The following is a 17,500-nucleotide window of genomic DNA, read 5'->3' as shown; positions in this document are numbered from 1 at the left end:
AGAAATGGTAAATGGTAAATGGCCTGCATTTATATAGCGCTTTTATCCAAAGCGCTTTACAATCAGTAGATAGTCTACATTCACCCATTCATACACCAATGGCGGCAGGCTGCCACGGAGCAAGGAGGGTTAAGTGTCTTGCCCAAGGACACAGCGACGGCAGCTGGGAGGGAGCGGGGATCGAACCGCCAACCCTTGCGTCATTGGCCGACCCGCTCTACCTCCTGAGCTAAAGCCGCCCCTATCAGAACACAGTTTAAAGTGTCTTCTATCAGAACACAGTTTAAAGTGTCTTCTATCAGAACAGTTTAATGTGTCTTCTCTCAGAACAGAGTTTAAAGTGTCTTCTATCAGAACAGAGTTTAAAGTGTCTTCTCTCAGAACAGAGTTTAAAGTGTCTTCTATCAGAACACAGTTTAAAGTGTCTTCTATCAGAACAATGTTTAAAGTGTCTTCTATCAGAACAGAGTTTAAAGTGTCTTCTATCAGAACACAGTTTAAAGTGTCTTCTATCAGAACAGAGTTTAAAGTGTCTTCTATCAGAACACAGTTTAAAGTGTCTTCTATCAGAACAGAGTTTAAAGTGTCTTCTATCAGAACACAGTTTATAGTGTCTTCTATCAGAACACAGTTTAAAGTGTCTTCTATCAGAACACAGTTTAAAGTGTCTTCTATCAGAACACAGTTTAAAGTGTCTTCTATCATAAGTCAACTGATGGGTCCAAAACATATCTCTTTGAGACAGGAGTTTGGGGAGGTTTCCCCCTCTAGGTGGAGCTGTGACTTGTTCTATCCCAACAAACCTGAGGGTGGATGGAGAGACATGGTTTGCTTCAAGATAAAGCTTTGCTATAGCAGATTCTACATTTCCTGTGCGGATTGCACTTTTGTGTTCAGAGAAGTGTAGTTTCACACATCTTTTTGTTTGCCCAACATATGTGTTGTTGTCTATTATTGGGACCCATACAGCTTGCTGCTGTTGATATGTTGCCTCTACTCTACAGCTCCTTGTCACTTCCTGGGTCTGAGCACATTGTCCTTGATTTATTATAGTATTGTCTACAGTTCCTTGTTGTCTGTATGCCTTGATGTTGACTCAAGTATCCCTGGATTTCAGAATTATTGTGAAACATGATTTTCCTAGAATATAGCCTAATCTCACTATTATAAAAAAAATATATATACTGTCTTTATCAACTTTTCATGAAGTCACTGTTATGAAAATGTACTTTTTTCTATTAAGTGCTATATTTCTATTTTGTATTGATTTGAAACAAGTATCTCATTGTAAAAAGAGGCTGATACCATCATTCTGTATGATGCTCTGATGAAGGCACATGCCCAAACACGTTAGCCTTGAATAAACAACTTTTTTAAATTTGAGCAAAGTCTTGTGTTTTAATTTTTGGAGTGCTGCTATTTCCACTCATGAGTGATTTTGTTCTACTTTGGTTTTAGCTCTGTGCAGCACTGGTATTGCACAAGTATTGCAGTAACTTTAAGTTACTTGGATTAGTAACTGTAATATAATTATTTTTTGCTAATTGTAATCCCTAACATTAGTTACTGGTGAAAGTAATACAAAGAGGATAATGTTGCTTTCTGCTGATATCAAAATTATCTTTGAGTGACCTGCATCCCTTTATGTCTTGACTGTTTCCAAACAATGGTTTTGAGAAAACGGCCTCTAGTGGGGCGGCATAGCTCCATATATGAGACCAATCCTTCATTTTGTGATAAAAGCACCACATTTTGCAGATGTGTTCAGATATATATTCTGAACAAAACTGGATATTGGGGCATCGCAAATCTGCCCCCTGGTGTCCATGGCAGACATTTTTCAAAATGGCCACTATCAATTTGTCAATATTTCCTATCCTATTGGACCCACATGCAATCCCAGACATAATATAGCCCAGCATGCACTGCTACGTCCTGCAAAACCACAGGTGCTGGACAAAAGGTAACTGGAACAAAGACAGAAGGTCCACACACTGAGGCTCCATCAGTGGCTCTTTATTTGCAACATTTCGATCTCAATATAAATAATTATAAATGTGATTTTCTTACAAAAAAAAAAATATATATATAAATCCCACTCCCACATCCTGGGCCGATTTTCACGGCAAAAGTCAGGAAGAAGACATTTCAGGTACGAACAGACTTGAATAGTGCTTGATTGATTTGTGCAATAATTGAATAACCATGTGTGTGTGCACTGTAATAATAACAGCAATAATAAATACTAAATAATAATAATAAAAGTGCTTGTTGTGACATCTCAGTGGCAATGTTTTCTTTCCAATCAGGCTGTTTATGAAAGAACATGATGGCTAAACCTACAGTTTGTGTTTGTAAGTTAGAATGCTGACAGGAGAGCAGGTGGTGACATGAAAGTTAGTGAGAAAAGGAGAATATACTGAATAATGACATCACAACAGTATAATCCTAATGTTGATTTAAAATGAGATATTCCTTTAAATACGGCTAAAAAAGGTTAAAAAAAAAACACTCCCTTCCGCTTGAGGGGGGGGCCCTGCAGAGATGAATAGCGGCCAGGGCCCATGAAGTGTAAAATTGGCCCTGCCCACATCTAACCATTCTTATAGAATTCTTGTCATGCAGACACCTGACATACTGTATGGCAAATTTGGTGATTGAATAGGCTCTAAAAAAGATTGTTTTCAATTAACTCATTTTTCATAGCCTAACTCTTTCTCCTTTTCAGCAAAATGGTCATATTCTATCAGGTTCTGCTTGTGGTTTCTCTTGTTTCCATACTTTTTCACGTATGTGTGAACACCATCTGTGGCTCCTTGCTGGTCCCTCCCTGGTGCTGGGAGCAGCAGGTGTCATTGATCCAGGCTGATTACTGCTCGCCTGTATGTACAGTAAGTCATGCCTCTCACCGTCTCACCCATTGCTTGACAAAGATCTTTGAGATGGAAATGTTGCAAATAAAGAACCATGGAGCCTCAGTATATGCGGACCTTCTGTGTTTTTAGGAAGTCCCATTTAGAAACCCAATCCTGTTCCTGGTGTAAATAATGTTACCTGCACTCCGGCTTTAATTAATTCTCTCATTGGTGGATAGTATCAATTGCATAGTGCTGAAATAGCCAAGATCTCTGAGCCTTCAAACTCATATGATCCAAAGACTAAAATGTGGGGGAAAACGGCTTTAAATATTCCACCACATTACAATTTCTACAGTAACATTCCACCAAAACGAACAAATATAACAGGTAAGGAAGGAGTCACAGGAGCAGTGCGGACAGATTTGGATGAAACAACGTTTTGATCTACTGCACATCTAAACATTGTCGTTTTTAAGCCCATGGCCCAATCAAACATTCTACAACAGTTTGGTGTGCCACGGCTGGCTGTCCTTGTTTGGAAACGTTCGGTCAGATTCAACATGTTCAATCCTTTAACTCATGGCACATCACTCAAATATTTAGTAGTTCTTGAGTAAAAGTCTAAGTAGCTGATATTTTCTGGTATGAAAAGTAATTTTCTGATATTAAATGTACTTAAGTATTGAAAGTAAAAGTACAAGTAAATGCCATTAAAAAAGGAAAGCAAAATAGATGCATGGCCTTGAGCGGAAGTCTATTTCTTCTTGAGGTTTTATAGCGGTTCACAAACAATGTTATGTTGCATTACAGCCACCAACTGGAATGGTGTGTGGATTGTGACTAACGTAACTTGCAAACTAGGAGCGCTGATGATTGCTTGCAGGCTACCCAATTTCTCATTTGACTTTGTAACTAAGATGGTTGGGGGAAATGTAGTGGAGTAAAAGTGAAAGTTGACTGAAATATAAATACTCGAGTAAAGTACAGATACTCAGCAAGAATACTTAAGTACTGTACTTAAGTATTAATACTTTGTTACATTACACTACTGACACGTGAAGGCTTCTCCCAGACCACCACACATTTTTGATTATTTGCAATATGCAGCGTTTGCCACAAGTTAACGTGACTCACCTACTTGAATTGAAGGGGTGATCCATCGTATTGGACTACATGTGTGAAACGCAGCATAACCAAGTAAACGCATCTGAACTACAACGTCACAGCCACATGTTCATATAGTTAAAGATTTATTGGATCAAGTGTACAAGCGCTCAAAAATAACCAACATGTATCAAATATTAAAATCTTATATACAGGAAAAAAAAACATTTTTTGCTATTTACACCTGAACGAAGAGGCCGACAGCCTCCAATACTCAGACCCCCACCTCCCCTCCCCTCAGCGGCCCAACATCTCCTACGAGGCGTAGGTAATGTGACCGAACATCTCCTGTGAGGCGTAGGTCATGTAGAGGAAGCCGTCCTGGTCCTTGTGGTCCTTGTAGACCTGGGCCATGGTGAGAGACATGCTGGCCAGACCGCTGCTGTCCACCAGCAGGTAGAAGGCCTGAGTCGGCAGCAGGTCCATGCGGTTCCTGAGCAGGGAGGCAGATGCAAGGATTAAGCCCCAGACACTCAGCCAGAACTAGAAAGAACTTTAGCAGCAACGAAGGCCAACTGCTGCGTGGCCTCATGTCACCTGAAGGCTAACTGCTGCATGGCCTCATGTCACCTGGGGCCGGTTGGACCAAGTGGTCTTAACTATGCCTGGCCGTAACTCCTACGTCGGTCTTAGTTAAGACCAGTCTTTAGAGTGGATTTATGCCTGTTGCACCAACACGGCTTACGTCTGGTCTTAACTATGCTGGTCGTAGCAATGCGCGTCCATGTGAATTGCCAGGGAATGCACCCTGATTGGATGATTTTGCAAAAATGTGCCTTGCGACCTGCTTGGAGCGTCACTGTGCCACTACTGTATGTGCATCACTACACCCTCCCTCATCCCACCCTCCCTCGCTCCAGGGGAAAAATGGCGGCGATTGAGCCAGACAGACAGTCTGAATGAAATTGAATGTAACATTCCCAATTCTATGTATTAAATTCTAAAAAATTAACGGCAACATTTGGGAAGGCTAAGCCACACAACTAGTTTGTTGTAATCCAACATCATGCTTCAAAAGACGGAGAACTGGCTGTGTTACGACGATGACGGTAAGGACTCAAAAAGGTCTCCGCTGATAAGACACGGAGATCTCCGTTACAGGCAGGCGCTATGCCTCCTCCTGACCAGGCGTAAGAGTTACGCCTGGTCGTAGTGAAAATAAGGCTTAAGCCGTCTTGGTGCAACCGGCGTAGCTGTTAGGTCGTAAAGTTACGACCAACTTAGCTTAAGACCAGTGTAAGACCAGTTGGTGCAACTGGCCCCTGAAGACTAACTTCAACTTCAACTTTATTGATATCCCGAAGGAAATTTGGTTTGCAGCAGGCATGTGGATAGGGCTGCAACTAACGATTATTTTGATAATCGATTAATCGGTGATTATTTGTTCGATTAATCGGATTAAAAAATGCACTGATATTGTTTCCATCCGTTTATTGAAAAACGACTTTTTTTTTGTTAAACAAAAACTCACCGGGCTTTGCTACATCAAATAGCTTTGACAGGGCATGAACGAATACAAAATACATACAAATGTATGGTGTAAGTGCAAAAGATATCTTCATATCTTCTTAAATAAAGTGCTTTAACGCAGTGGTTCTCAACTGGTGTAGCCTCAGGACCCACTATTTTCCTTGTCATGAAGTCGCGACCCAAATTTCGGATTTTTTTTTGAACCACTCAAATTAATTGCACAAAAAATAGCGCATTAATTTAATACACAATGCCTTCATGCACTGTTATAAACTTCAAATGAACAAAAAAGTGCAACAGAAGTGCAACTAAAGCTAAAAACCAATTGAAATAAGGCAGACTTGAATTACAGGCCTATATGTTTTTAAATTTAAACAAGTCAAACTGGTCATGCTCAGAAAGTCTTATTTAAACTGTATGAAATATGAAATAAAATGCAGACTTATCTTGAATTACATGCCTATATGTTTTTAAACAAGTTAATAATAATAATAATAATAATAATAATAATAATAATAAAAGTGAACCTGGTCATGCTAATCCAGTTTCAATAGTCTGAATTTAACTAATATGAAATAAAAAGGAATCACAGGCAGGCTATATGATTTTTAGTTAAACTGGTCATAACTTTTAATTAAACTGGGGCCATGCTAATCCAGTTTCAATCATCTGAATTGAACTAAAATTAAATATGAAATTAAAAGGCAGACTTCTCTTGAATTACAGGCAGAGCATATGCTTCAGCTTGTTAAACAAGTAGAACTGGTCAGGCTAATCCAGTTTCAATAATCTGAATTTAACTCAAATGAAATATGAAAAAAAAAAAAAAAAAAAAAAAATTGCCAAAAAGGCAACGAATCGATAATCAAATTCGTTGCCAACGAATTTAATAATCGATTTTAATCGATTTAATCGATTAGTTGTTGCAGCCCTACATGTGGACATATAGTACAAAAACGTCAGCATCATCAGACATCAGGTGACACAGAGACACACACTCCAGGAGTGATCGAGTTCAAGTAAAAAATGAGGGCATTGCCTCCATAAAGCAGCAACAATAGATAGTAAATAGTAAATAGTGCAACATAAATTTTACATCAGTCAACGTGATAAGAATACTTTGCACTGCAGAATAATATAACTGCTGCATGGCCTCACGTCACCTGAAGACTAACTGCTGCATGGCCTCATGTCACCTGAAGACTAACTGCTGCATGGCCTCACATCACCTGAAGACTAACTGCTGCATGGCCTCATGTCACCTGAAGACTAACTGCTGCATGGCCTCACATCACCTGAAGACTAACTGCTGCATGGCCTCACGTCACCTGAAGACTAACTGCTGCATGTCCTCACATCACCTGAAGACTAACTGCTGCATGGCCTCACATCTCCTGAAGACTAACTGCTGCATGGCCTCACGTCACCTGAAGACTAACTGCTGCATGTCCTCACATCACCTGAAGACTAACAGCTGCATGGCCTCATGTCACCTGAAGACTAACTGCTGCATGGCCTCACGTCACCTGAAGGCAAACTGCTGCATGGCCTCATGTCACCTGAAGACTAACTGCTGCATGGCCTCACATCACCTGAAGACTAACTGCTGCATGGCCTCATGTCACCTGAAGGCTAACTGCTGCATGGCCTCACATCACCTGAAGGTTAACTGCTGCATGGCCTCATGTCACCTGAAGGCTAACTGCTGCATGACCTCACATCACCTGAAGACTAACTGATGCATGGCCTCATGTCACCTGAAGGCTAACTGCTGCATGGCCTCACGTCACCTGAAGACTAACTGCTGCATGGCCTCACATCACCTGAAGGCTAACTGCTGCATGACCTCACATCACCTGAAGACTAACTGATGCATGGCCTCACGTCACCTGAAGGCTAACTGCTGCATGGCCACACGTCACCTGAAGACTAACTGCTGCATGGCCTCACATCACCTGAAGGCTAACTGCTGCATGGCCTCACGTCACCTGAAGACTAACTGCTGCATGTCCTCATGTCACCTGAAGACTAACTGCTGCATGGCCTCACATCACCTGAAGACTAACTGCTGCATGGCCTCACGTCACCTGAAGACTAACTGCTGCATGGCCTCATGTCACCTGAAGACTAACTGCTGCATGGCCTCATGTCACCTGAAGACTAACTGCTGCATGGCCTCATGTCACCTGAAGGCTAACTGCTGCATGACCTCACATCACCTGAAGACTAACTGCTGCATGGCATCACATCACCTGAAGGCTAACTGCTGCATGACCTCACATCACCTGAAGGCTAACTGCTGCATGTCCTCACATCACCTGAAGACTAACTGCTGCATGGCCTCACATCACCTGAAGACTAACTGCTGCATGGCCTCACATCACCTGAAGGCTAACTGCTGCATGGCCTCACATCACCTGAAGACTAACTGCTGCATGGCCTCACATCACCTGAAGGCTAACTGCTGCATGGCCTCACATCACCTGAAGACTAACTGCTGCATGGCCTCACATCACCTGAAGACTAACTGCTGCATGGCCTCACATCACCTGAAGGCTAACTGCTGGTTGTCAGCCCTTGTATGGTCTTGTGAAGGAGAAAGGATGAGGCGGAGTCAAAGAAATAAGGAGAAACCGCACTAAAGGTTTAGCCTGGTAAACCAACTCGCATTTCATTTCATTCTACCAGACCGTCTTAGCCTGGGTGAACCCAGCCTTCAATGTGACGTCACAGACTATGCCTGTAACGTGACTGATGGCACACAGGTCACGTGGAGGCTGGGTTTACCCAGGTTAAGGCCGGTCTGGCCTCCAGCCCTGGGAGGGTGTTTACAGAAAGTAGAAAGTGTTCCAGCCAATCAGTGCCCCGCCTTGTAGTTGACATCGTAACCAGCCGATCAGGAAAATTGGCAAAACAGTAATGGCTTCCTCCGTGGCTGTCTGCCTCGAGCAGTTTGTCAACGTTTGTCGAGTTTAAACAGCCATAAAGTGCAGTTACTGCAGAAATAGACTCAATAACAATTAAATATACAGGAATGTGCAACAGCGGACTTTCTCAGGGGAAACTATGTTTTCGCCGCCCCAAGTGGATTTGACTGGATCCAACGCTGATTGGCTGAAGGAGTTGTCTGTCAAGGCAAGTACACCCGCCCAACTCCCGCCCACTGCAAACACTGGGTGAAAGCTTGAGGCCAGACGGTCTGGTAGAGCTAAATGAAATGTGAGGTCACATGACCGTCTGGTTTACCAGAGTGTCACGTGACCGTCTGGTTTACCAGAGTGTCACGTGACCGTCTGGTTTACCAGGCTACTAAAGGCTGATATCATGCAGCGACAGGCTCAAGCGCCGCTTTCCTGAAGGCATGTCGTGTTTTGGAATCATCAGCTGAGATGAAGTTGAAAAAATAAGAACATTTTGCGCGTGCCCTCTCTTCTCCTGCACTGCTTCACTTAAGCTGACCACCAGCCAATCAGTGATCTCCTTCACCGACGGCCCGATGCCAATTCAACATGTAGATTAGAGTCAGCCGACAAGGTGCCGACAAACCACAAAGACTATAGTTAGAGAATTTTAGCAAAATGCTTGGACCATCTGTGAAAAAATTTACTACCAATAGCTTTCTTCACCAATGTGTTCTTATAGGTGTCTAGAATCACCTCTCAATTAGTGCAAACCCAAATCCTCGTGGAAAATCCTGTTGATTATACACTGTGCTTTACATAACACTAACCAATATACCAATATCATATGGTCAGGGAGACATTTTTACTCAAAAATAATGTTTGGAATGGATTCAGCACCCCTGAAAACCCCTAGTTAGACACCCCACAAGTTAATTTTAGACTTTTAATTTTTATCATATTTTTCACCCAAGCCCTCGGGGCACCTTAACTTTGATTGGCTCTCCAGGATTTTCCACGAGGATTTGGGTTTGCACTAATTGAGAGGTGATTCTAGACACCTATAAGAACACATTGGTGAAGAAAGCTATTGGTAGTAAATTTTTTCACAGATGGTCCAAGCATTTTGCTAAAATTCTCTAACTACTAGTATAGACGCTCACCCACAGCCCAGACAAACCACAAAGACTAGTATAGACGCTCACCCACAGCCCAGACAAACCACAAAGACTAGTATAGATGCTCACCCACAGCCCAGACGGCTAACTATAGCCTAGGCCCGGGTTCCAGATGTCCTGCTAACAGGCAGACAGCGTGTTGACCAGTGTTGCGCAACTTACTGAAAATTAGTAGTTAGTTACTTGTCTCGTAAAGAAATTACTGCATAAAAGAAATTAGTTACTGGGGAAAGTAACTTTGCATTACTTTCAAGTGGTTTTGATTGTCGTATTAATGTGTAATACATTAATTACAATTAATACATTTTAGTGTTGCTGTGGGACAGTGTGGACAAAACATACTGTCAAGGTCATTAGCCTCTGGGGCTTACAGTCTCCTCAAGGTCATTAGCCTCTGGGGCTTATTCACCTTATGTAGCCACGCCCATTTGACGGGGTTGTGTGGTCGTGCGACGACTTCGGGCAAAAAAGAAAAGAAAAAGAAAATGGCTGGCTGCTCCAATATCATCTAACTCTGAATTAACTAATAATTTAGCCAATTTAGCTGACATGCAACATACCAAATAAATGCAAACGGCAATGTCTAAGAATGCAACGCCATGTAACTGGCTCGTTAAGTCTCGCATTCCAGGGAATTACGTTAACGTCTGCGGGTCTTATAGACGTAAGTGGCTAACGTAAGTGGAGAGAAAACAATCTGAAGCTTTCTTTGTTGGAGTCCAGGTATGTTTTACAAGAAAGTGCTCGTCATTGTCGATGATAACGTTATCTGACCTGGCTAACAGTGGATACTCCGCTTGCTTCCTGTGTACCGAGCTCAAAGTAGTAGCCTACGTTCTTTGTTTTACCCCCTGCACTGTCCGCTACAAAAACAACTCTTCCTCTACATGCTTTTATATTTCGCGCCGTGACCGCCGGAAGTGTTAACACGACACGAAAGAATTTGGCCCACTGCCGCGTCTGAACATAAGGTGAATAGCCTACTCAAGGTCATTGGCCTCTGGGGCTTATAGCCTACTCAAGGTCATTGGCCTCTGGGGCTTATAGCCTACTCAAGGTCATTGGCCTCTGGGGCTTACAGTTGACTCAAGGTCATTGACCTCTGGGGCTTGTAGCCTACTCAAGGTCATTGACCTCTGGGGCTTGTAGCCTACAAAAGGTCATTAGCCTCTGAGGCTTGTAGCCTACTCAAGGTCATGTGGGGCCTCTGGCTGCAGTTGTGTGTGGAGCATTGTTGCCAGGCAGGGAGGCGGCGTCTCTCCCTGGACTGCGTCTGATGATCATAAACCGGATAATCCTCTGAAGTGGTCTGTTTTCACGCCCTAATAACTCGCCCATTTAAATGTCAGTCATTGTAATTTAGTTACTAAATTTAAAAAAGTAGTTAGATTACTAGTTATCGCTAAATTAGTTTAGCTACAGTAACTAGTTACTCCCCAACACTGCGACAGACAAACCCGATGGACAGAGAGACACAGCAGCCAGTCATGAGTCACGTCCAGCAGACAGTCCCTGTGTTCTCTGCATTCTGCAGGATTAGCTGCTTCACGAGGAGCTGAGGCCAGGCATGCTGAAGACCCAACGTCTTGAATAACCATCATCTGGACTTTTCTTCTCTATGTCTAGGTCAGTGGTTCTCAAGATGGGGTGCAGGGACCACCAAGGGTCCTTGAGGGGTTTCACGGGGGTCCCGAGGAAAATTCATGAATTGTCGGAACTTAATTTCATTTAGACTAGAGCAGTGGTTCTCAAATGGGGGTCCGGGGACCCCCAGGGGTCCATGGCACTTTGCCAGGGCGTCTGCGAAAGGTTTTCAGGAAAATCAAAATCAAAATTTTCTTTTTTTTGCAAAAGCTTCATAGTTCAACGGAAATATTTGATGCTTTAAATCTAAAATGGTTCATGGATTACATTCTAATCTAACAAACCTATCAATTTAAAAGTCAAGCACGTTACCGTGGAAACAATTAAGCTTAGCCCAAAATCACAAATCAGAATGAGGGGGTCCCCAGTATATTTTCTATCTTGTAAGGGGTCCTTGTCTGAAAAACATTTGAGAACCTCTGGACTAGAGAATGTAGAATTACTCTTTTGGTTGTAATTTCACGGTCTGATTTTTATTCCCGAGTCGTGCGTTTGCCGTTTACCTCCAAATATCCTCCAAACATGATTATAGACATCATTTACAGAGGCTCATGGTGTGTCAAATTTATAAAAAAATAGACTAAGGGTGCTTTCACACTGGCACCCAAGGTACCGATCCCGAGCACACTTGTCCCCAAATTGACCCCGGTTTTGGAACATTTGACGAGTGTGAACATTCCGTTCCGTTCTGCGCCCGGGCGCGCAACAGGGAACCGTGACAGGATCCACTTGAAAAGGTGGTCTCTGGGGAGCGCTTTGGCGTGCCCGGGCACGGAACACTTGCGAGTGTGAAAGCCAACTGTTCTGAACCACATAGACAACACACGGGCGAGGATGAACTCCAGGCATATTGATGATGCAAGTGCACTCTGTTCCGTTTCCGAGTGCGGAAGAAATGTTGTAATGTGAAAGCTGACCAGTGGGGGAGAGGGGAGGGGGGCGGAACATAACGAAAGCAATCGTTCCCAGTGAGAAAGCAACCTAATTTAATGCACACATTAGGAAAATCCATAGCCCATTCTCTGAAGTGTGTTCCTTCATTTGGTGGAGGCATTTCTTCATCAAAGGTCATCTGACGGAGAACATTTAAAGGATGGCTTTCCCGTGGGTAATATGAATATATATTAAATCTCACGCCCCTAAGGTTTTCGAATCCGTTGAAATTTTTGAAATTGGTTGTTCACTGCCAAAGCTATCAACCATCTCTCACATTATTTTCATGACGCTCTGACGCAAAACGCGTCGTCATGCCCCGCCTTGCGGAAGTCGAGCACCTATGAACTACAACTGTTGTGGGCCATGGTCCCGCCTCTAGAGGTCCTCCACGCCCCTTCAGAGGTCTTGAAGAAAAACAAAAGGCAGCCATCTTTTTCCACCGCCTAGCCTACTGTAGCTAATATTAGCTTTCCATAGCTCCTTGCAAAGAGACCATATCTCGGGAACGGAAGCACGTACAGACACGGGACTGGCGGCATTGGAAAGCTCGTCAAATTTTACATCTAGTAGTAGGTGCGTTGAAGTAACGAAATCAACGCTGAGCAATGTCCCCGTTTTTACACATTTTTACATGAAATAGTTACAACATCAGATGCGCGTAACTCTTTGGAAAATGCCTTAAAATGCATGATTTTTTTTTAATGAAGACATCTCCCGACATATATACTACCGTTTAAATTTGGTGCAATTTTCTTTTTTCTTGTTCTACTAAATATTTTTATGTCGAAGCCTTCTTCTTCTTCTTCTTCTTTGACTTTTATGGAGGTTGGCAAGCATATATGTGCATTACCGCCACCTACTGGAGTTTGATATCAGCCAAATGCCTGAGGGGTGGGCGTGGAAACGAAGGCCACGCGAGCCCAGTGCATTGTGGGAGATGTAGGATTTCGGGTCCCCACACCCGCCCCTCCACCCCCCCCCCCCCCCACACAGAGTGGATTTCGGTTGATATCTCTGGCTGTGAACAAGCAATTCAAAAATTTCAACGGATTCGAAAACCTTAGGGGCGTGAGATTTAATATATATTCATATTCCCCACGGGAAAGCCATCCTTTAAGGATGTTTTGTGCAAACTATTTTATTTTATGGACACCTTAAAATCGGACTAAGGAGAATCTTAACTTAAGGTGCTTTGTGCAACCGGCCCCAGTTCTATTGAAGTGAATGGGGCAGGCAGGGTAAGTCCCACTATAAAAAACCATCATATCTGTGTCATTTCATCTTTGATTGAAAAATGCTTTGATTAAAAATAAAAAAGACTGATGTTGAATGATGTTTTTTTATTGTAAATGTGTGTTTCTTTTCATTGTTATTGGTCTCCAAACAGATCATGGCTCTGTCCAGCAGCTGCATATAAACTCAACTCAAGCCCCTGTCTGATCTAAAATAGAGCTAGATTACTAATCTAATCTAACTACATCATGATACATGACCGAACAGAGCATCAGTCAACATCACATTCATGCGTTCTTTCATCTGGTGGAAGCATTTTTCAATCAAAAGGTGAAACGACACAAGATGGTTTATAGAGACAGTCCGCATGTCTGGGAACGCCCACAAAATGTTAAACGGCTGGCGCGCGAGTGCTGTAAACCTGCCCATATATCTCATGGGCTGACTCACCAAAAGACGGTGCTGCTGCTCTAAACTACAGGTTTGGGGGTTCTAGAGCAGAACACAAGACGTCTGCTCAGATGTGCGTTTACTGCGGTGATTAAATCCCCGATCGTGTCTGCCTGGGCTGGGCTATCAGCTAAATTCTAACTTTGCTGAATGGATAGAACGGGGGTTTTTACCCCACCCTGACCACGCCCCCAGCCAGGCTGAGCCAGCTAAACCTATGACGAGACGTGGCCTCAACCTATAGTGAGACTTACCCTGCCAACCCTATTCACTTCAATAGAACTGGCCCCGAAGCTAAATTTGAATGCTGTGATGTGCAGTGATGACGCCTTGTCCTTCTTATCAAGGGTCCTTGCCCAAGTCCAGAAACGCATCACAGCTGGACTCACTCCCGATTGGCTCCCTCACTAAAGAATGACCGAAATCTGTCCAATCAGGGTTCAGTCTGCAGTAGGGATGTTCATCAATTGTCGAAAATCAATAATTGATCGTTAAAGGAGGACTTACCCCCTAGATATGTATTAGAACAGTGATTTGAAAATACCTATTGAAAAAACCAAGAAATTACATATACTCTTGTCTATACTAGACTCTTTGGCTGTGTTAAGTCAAGATTTTTTTTCGGAAATCGACGCCATTACAGTTTGCATACTGCCTCAAAAATAATTTATTTGAGAGGGGCGATATCTTTATAAATATCATCAACTAGCCAACGCTGGTGGCCTGTATGGAAACAGAAAATCCTGAAATGGTTGATAGTTATATCAATTTGGCCATTCAGTGGCGAACTAGAAATTTAATTATTTTTGTCCCATTTTGTCCCATGTGTGTGTGCGTGGCTTGCATGTGGCTTGTCTAAACTTACGTTAAGAGCCTCGCTGCTCGCAGCACACAGCACACAGTGAGGACAAACCTCTCGCTCTGGGGTAACACAATGCGAGATTTCTCCACGTAGACAGAAATAGCTGGTGTGCGATTTAGAGAATACAGTCTGAGATTGGGTACAGGATTGAGGGAATCCCGCATCTGTTTGCGAAGGTGCGACTGGACAGGACGCTTTTCACAGACGGGCACAGTAGTCGGAGCGAGGCGAGTGTCTCTCAGGGCTACTCAGGGCAGAGCTGCAGATCTCTCCTCCTCCGCGCATTCAGTCTGTCCAAAATCATTGGTGATAGTAGCCGATGTGTTTAGAGAAGCTTTGTCACGTTGTCACGTCGTAGTATAGCGTTATATTTTACATGTGCGCTAAACTGCGACCATATTTGTTTGCGGAAATATCAGACTGCTCTCTCTGCTGCTCTGAGCACAGAGAGCCCAGCTGCTGCTGGCCTGCTGCGCGCGCCCGCGGAGCTTGGGGCTCGTCCATGTAACAGTACGACTCTCGCCTGCCTGGGCTGGAAACAGTGCTTGCAACTCGGACTGATAATATAAACATCATCATTCGAGCTTATCCAGGTAAGATATCAATAAAGTAATGACACATTCAGCGGGAAACTAACTATAATTAAGACATGTGCCAACTTTGACGACGTTTGGTTCAGTATTTTAAGAGCAAACAGATTTTTTTTTACTTCAGTTAGAGCCCTCTGGAGCCTGATACTAAGTAAGGTTTTTCCATCTTGCCTAGTTGTATAGGCTTTGGAGATGCACCAGATGCACGCGCTAAACCCACCGTGACGTCAGGTTGTACCAAATATCCCATTCATTTGAGGGCACAAAAAAAAGCAGTCTTTGACCCTTAGAGGGCGCTTATGCCAGATATGCTGCTGAAAAATGATACAAATGGTAAAATGGCAACAGTTTGGTGTCAAATGTGGAAATTCTGACCAGAATTCTTCACACATCACCCCCAAAGTCATATATATTGGTTAAAAGCTGAAAAAAAGTGTTTTGGAGGTAAGTTCTCCTTTAAGGATTGGAATCGATCCTGTGGAATTTGGATCGATTTTGTTATTTAAAAAAAAAAAAACAATTGTACTAGGTTTGGGTGGAATTCGTTCCTCCTCGCCCCACTCCATTGCACAGCTGACTAACGTGAGGTGGAGCTTCATATAGTCTCTAGTTTTCTGGCTGGGCACGGGCCTTTGTGCCAACAAAACTGTTTTAAACATGGGGAATTCACACCGGCATGCGCCGGGGACAGCAGTGTTGGAGAGGAGACACATTGAAATAAAGAGTTCATTGAGGAGAACACATTGTCTTTCGTATTTTCTGCCATAGGCATTCATTTTGTAAAAAAAAAGAAAGAAAAAAATATATAAAAAAAAGTATTAATATGATCGATAATCGATAATTGATCGTTAATTTTCACCGATTATGGAAAATTTTCAAAATGAACATCCCTAGTCTGCAGCATCTGAACGGCAAAGCGTCCACTCGGCGGTTCGAACTAATTTGAATTAGGAGCCGCTGGTGCTGGCCAATCAGGACACAATTGGCCGTGTCTGAGTCCTGATCACTACACTAGTGCCTCCTCTGGTCAGTTGGGGCATGTGTTCGGGGGGAGGAGAACTGGGGGGAATAGCATGATCCTCCCACGCGTTATGTCTCACTCACTGTCAGGTGAAAAGACTGGCGACTGCACATGTATCAGAGGAAGCAACGGCCAAGACGGCAGGGGGAATTGGCCAAGTACAATTGGGAAGAAAATGGGAACAAACTTTTAACTAAACTACATTTCTGCAGAACTGATCGTGAGAGATTTGGAAATAAAATTTAAACTGAATACTTTTGGGACTTTTAAATTGATCTGGTTTTACACAGCATATTTTAACATTGTTGTCATCGTTGATTTTCCCGTGACAAATATTAGGAGTTACCACTAAATCGATCTACCAGAACTACCAAAGTGTTGAGTCACTCTGAGGCAGCGTTTCACCCGCTACTCTACAGCAGACCCACACTGACGATTCCGCTGCGTCATCATTACAAAGACGGCCCAAAATTAACTTACGATTCTGCTGTGTCATTACAAAGATGGCCCAAAATTAAGGAACTGCCATGCATCTGTCCGACTGTCAAAGTCACATGAGGCAGAACAGAGCACTGTTAAAGATGGCAGTTTGAATTTTGTAGATATAATTAAATCTCCATTCACATCTTGTCCACATCTAACAATTTTAACTAGCCTAAATGCCTTCAGTCAAGTCATTGCTCTACTTACAGAAACCCAGTCTATACGTAAGTGAGCAGGGATCTGATCAGTACAGAAACCTAAATATGAAATCCTATCTCACTTTAGGATATTTAAGATGCGTTTGCCGTGACAGGATAAGGTTTCCTAAATGAGTTTAAGATCTCAACACTGGATCCCATCTCTAAATTGAAGACAGAACCAAACATCTCTTAAATTCAAACTATTCCATTATACGCATCCATACAACGCCATAGCCGGCCGTTAGAAATTCATAATGTTATTTGTGTTCATTCCAACTTGAAGTCAGGGATAGGCAAATGATTGATTCATATAATTGGACTGGAATGTTAATAAATAGTTAAGATTCCCTATAAAAGGATTTGAACCAGGACTTACATAAGCAAAAAATTGTCAATTTAGATCAATATTAGACTGGAATTTTAATACATACTTAGGATTCCCTATGTGGATTTTACTTTGGACAACATGAGAGATTAGACAGCGGCGAGTTTAGGACTTGCGTCTGTAAAA

The 17,500-nt window shown here is 42.8% G+C and overlaps 1 protein-coding gene across 1 annotated transcript in view; it reads right to left on the bottom strand.

Annotated features, from left to right (window-relative positions):
* Window positions 1–4,277: 4,277 nt before the first annotated feature.
* The window catches only part of map1lc3c (microtubule-associated protein 1 light chain 3 gamma), a gene marked incomplete at both ends in the record, with an annotated part of 14,916 nt that continues 1,693 nt past the window's right edge, over window positions 4,278–17,500 (bottom strand). The window contains one exon of the mRNA XM_083636019.1: window positions 4,278–4,455. Coding sequence (XP_083492145.1) covers window positions 4,278–4,455 — 178 coding nt within the window. The remainder of the gene's footprint in view (window positions 4,456–17,500) is intronic.

The sequence above is a fragment of the Poromitra crassiceps genome (assembly GCF_964638095.1).
Source record: "Poromitra crassiceps genome assembly, chromosome: 4".
Classification (NCBI taxonomy): domain Eukaryota; kingdom Metazoa; phylum Chordata; class Actinopteri; order Beryciformes; family Melamphaidae; genus Poromitra; species Poromitra crassiceps.
This window is presented reverse-complemented; position numbering and strand designations above follow the sequence as displayed.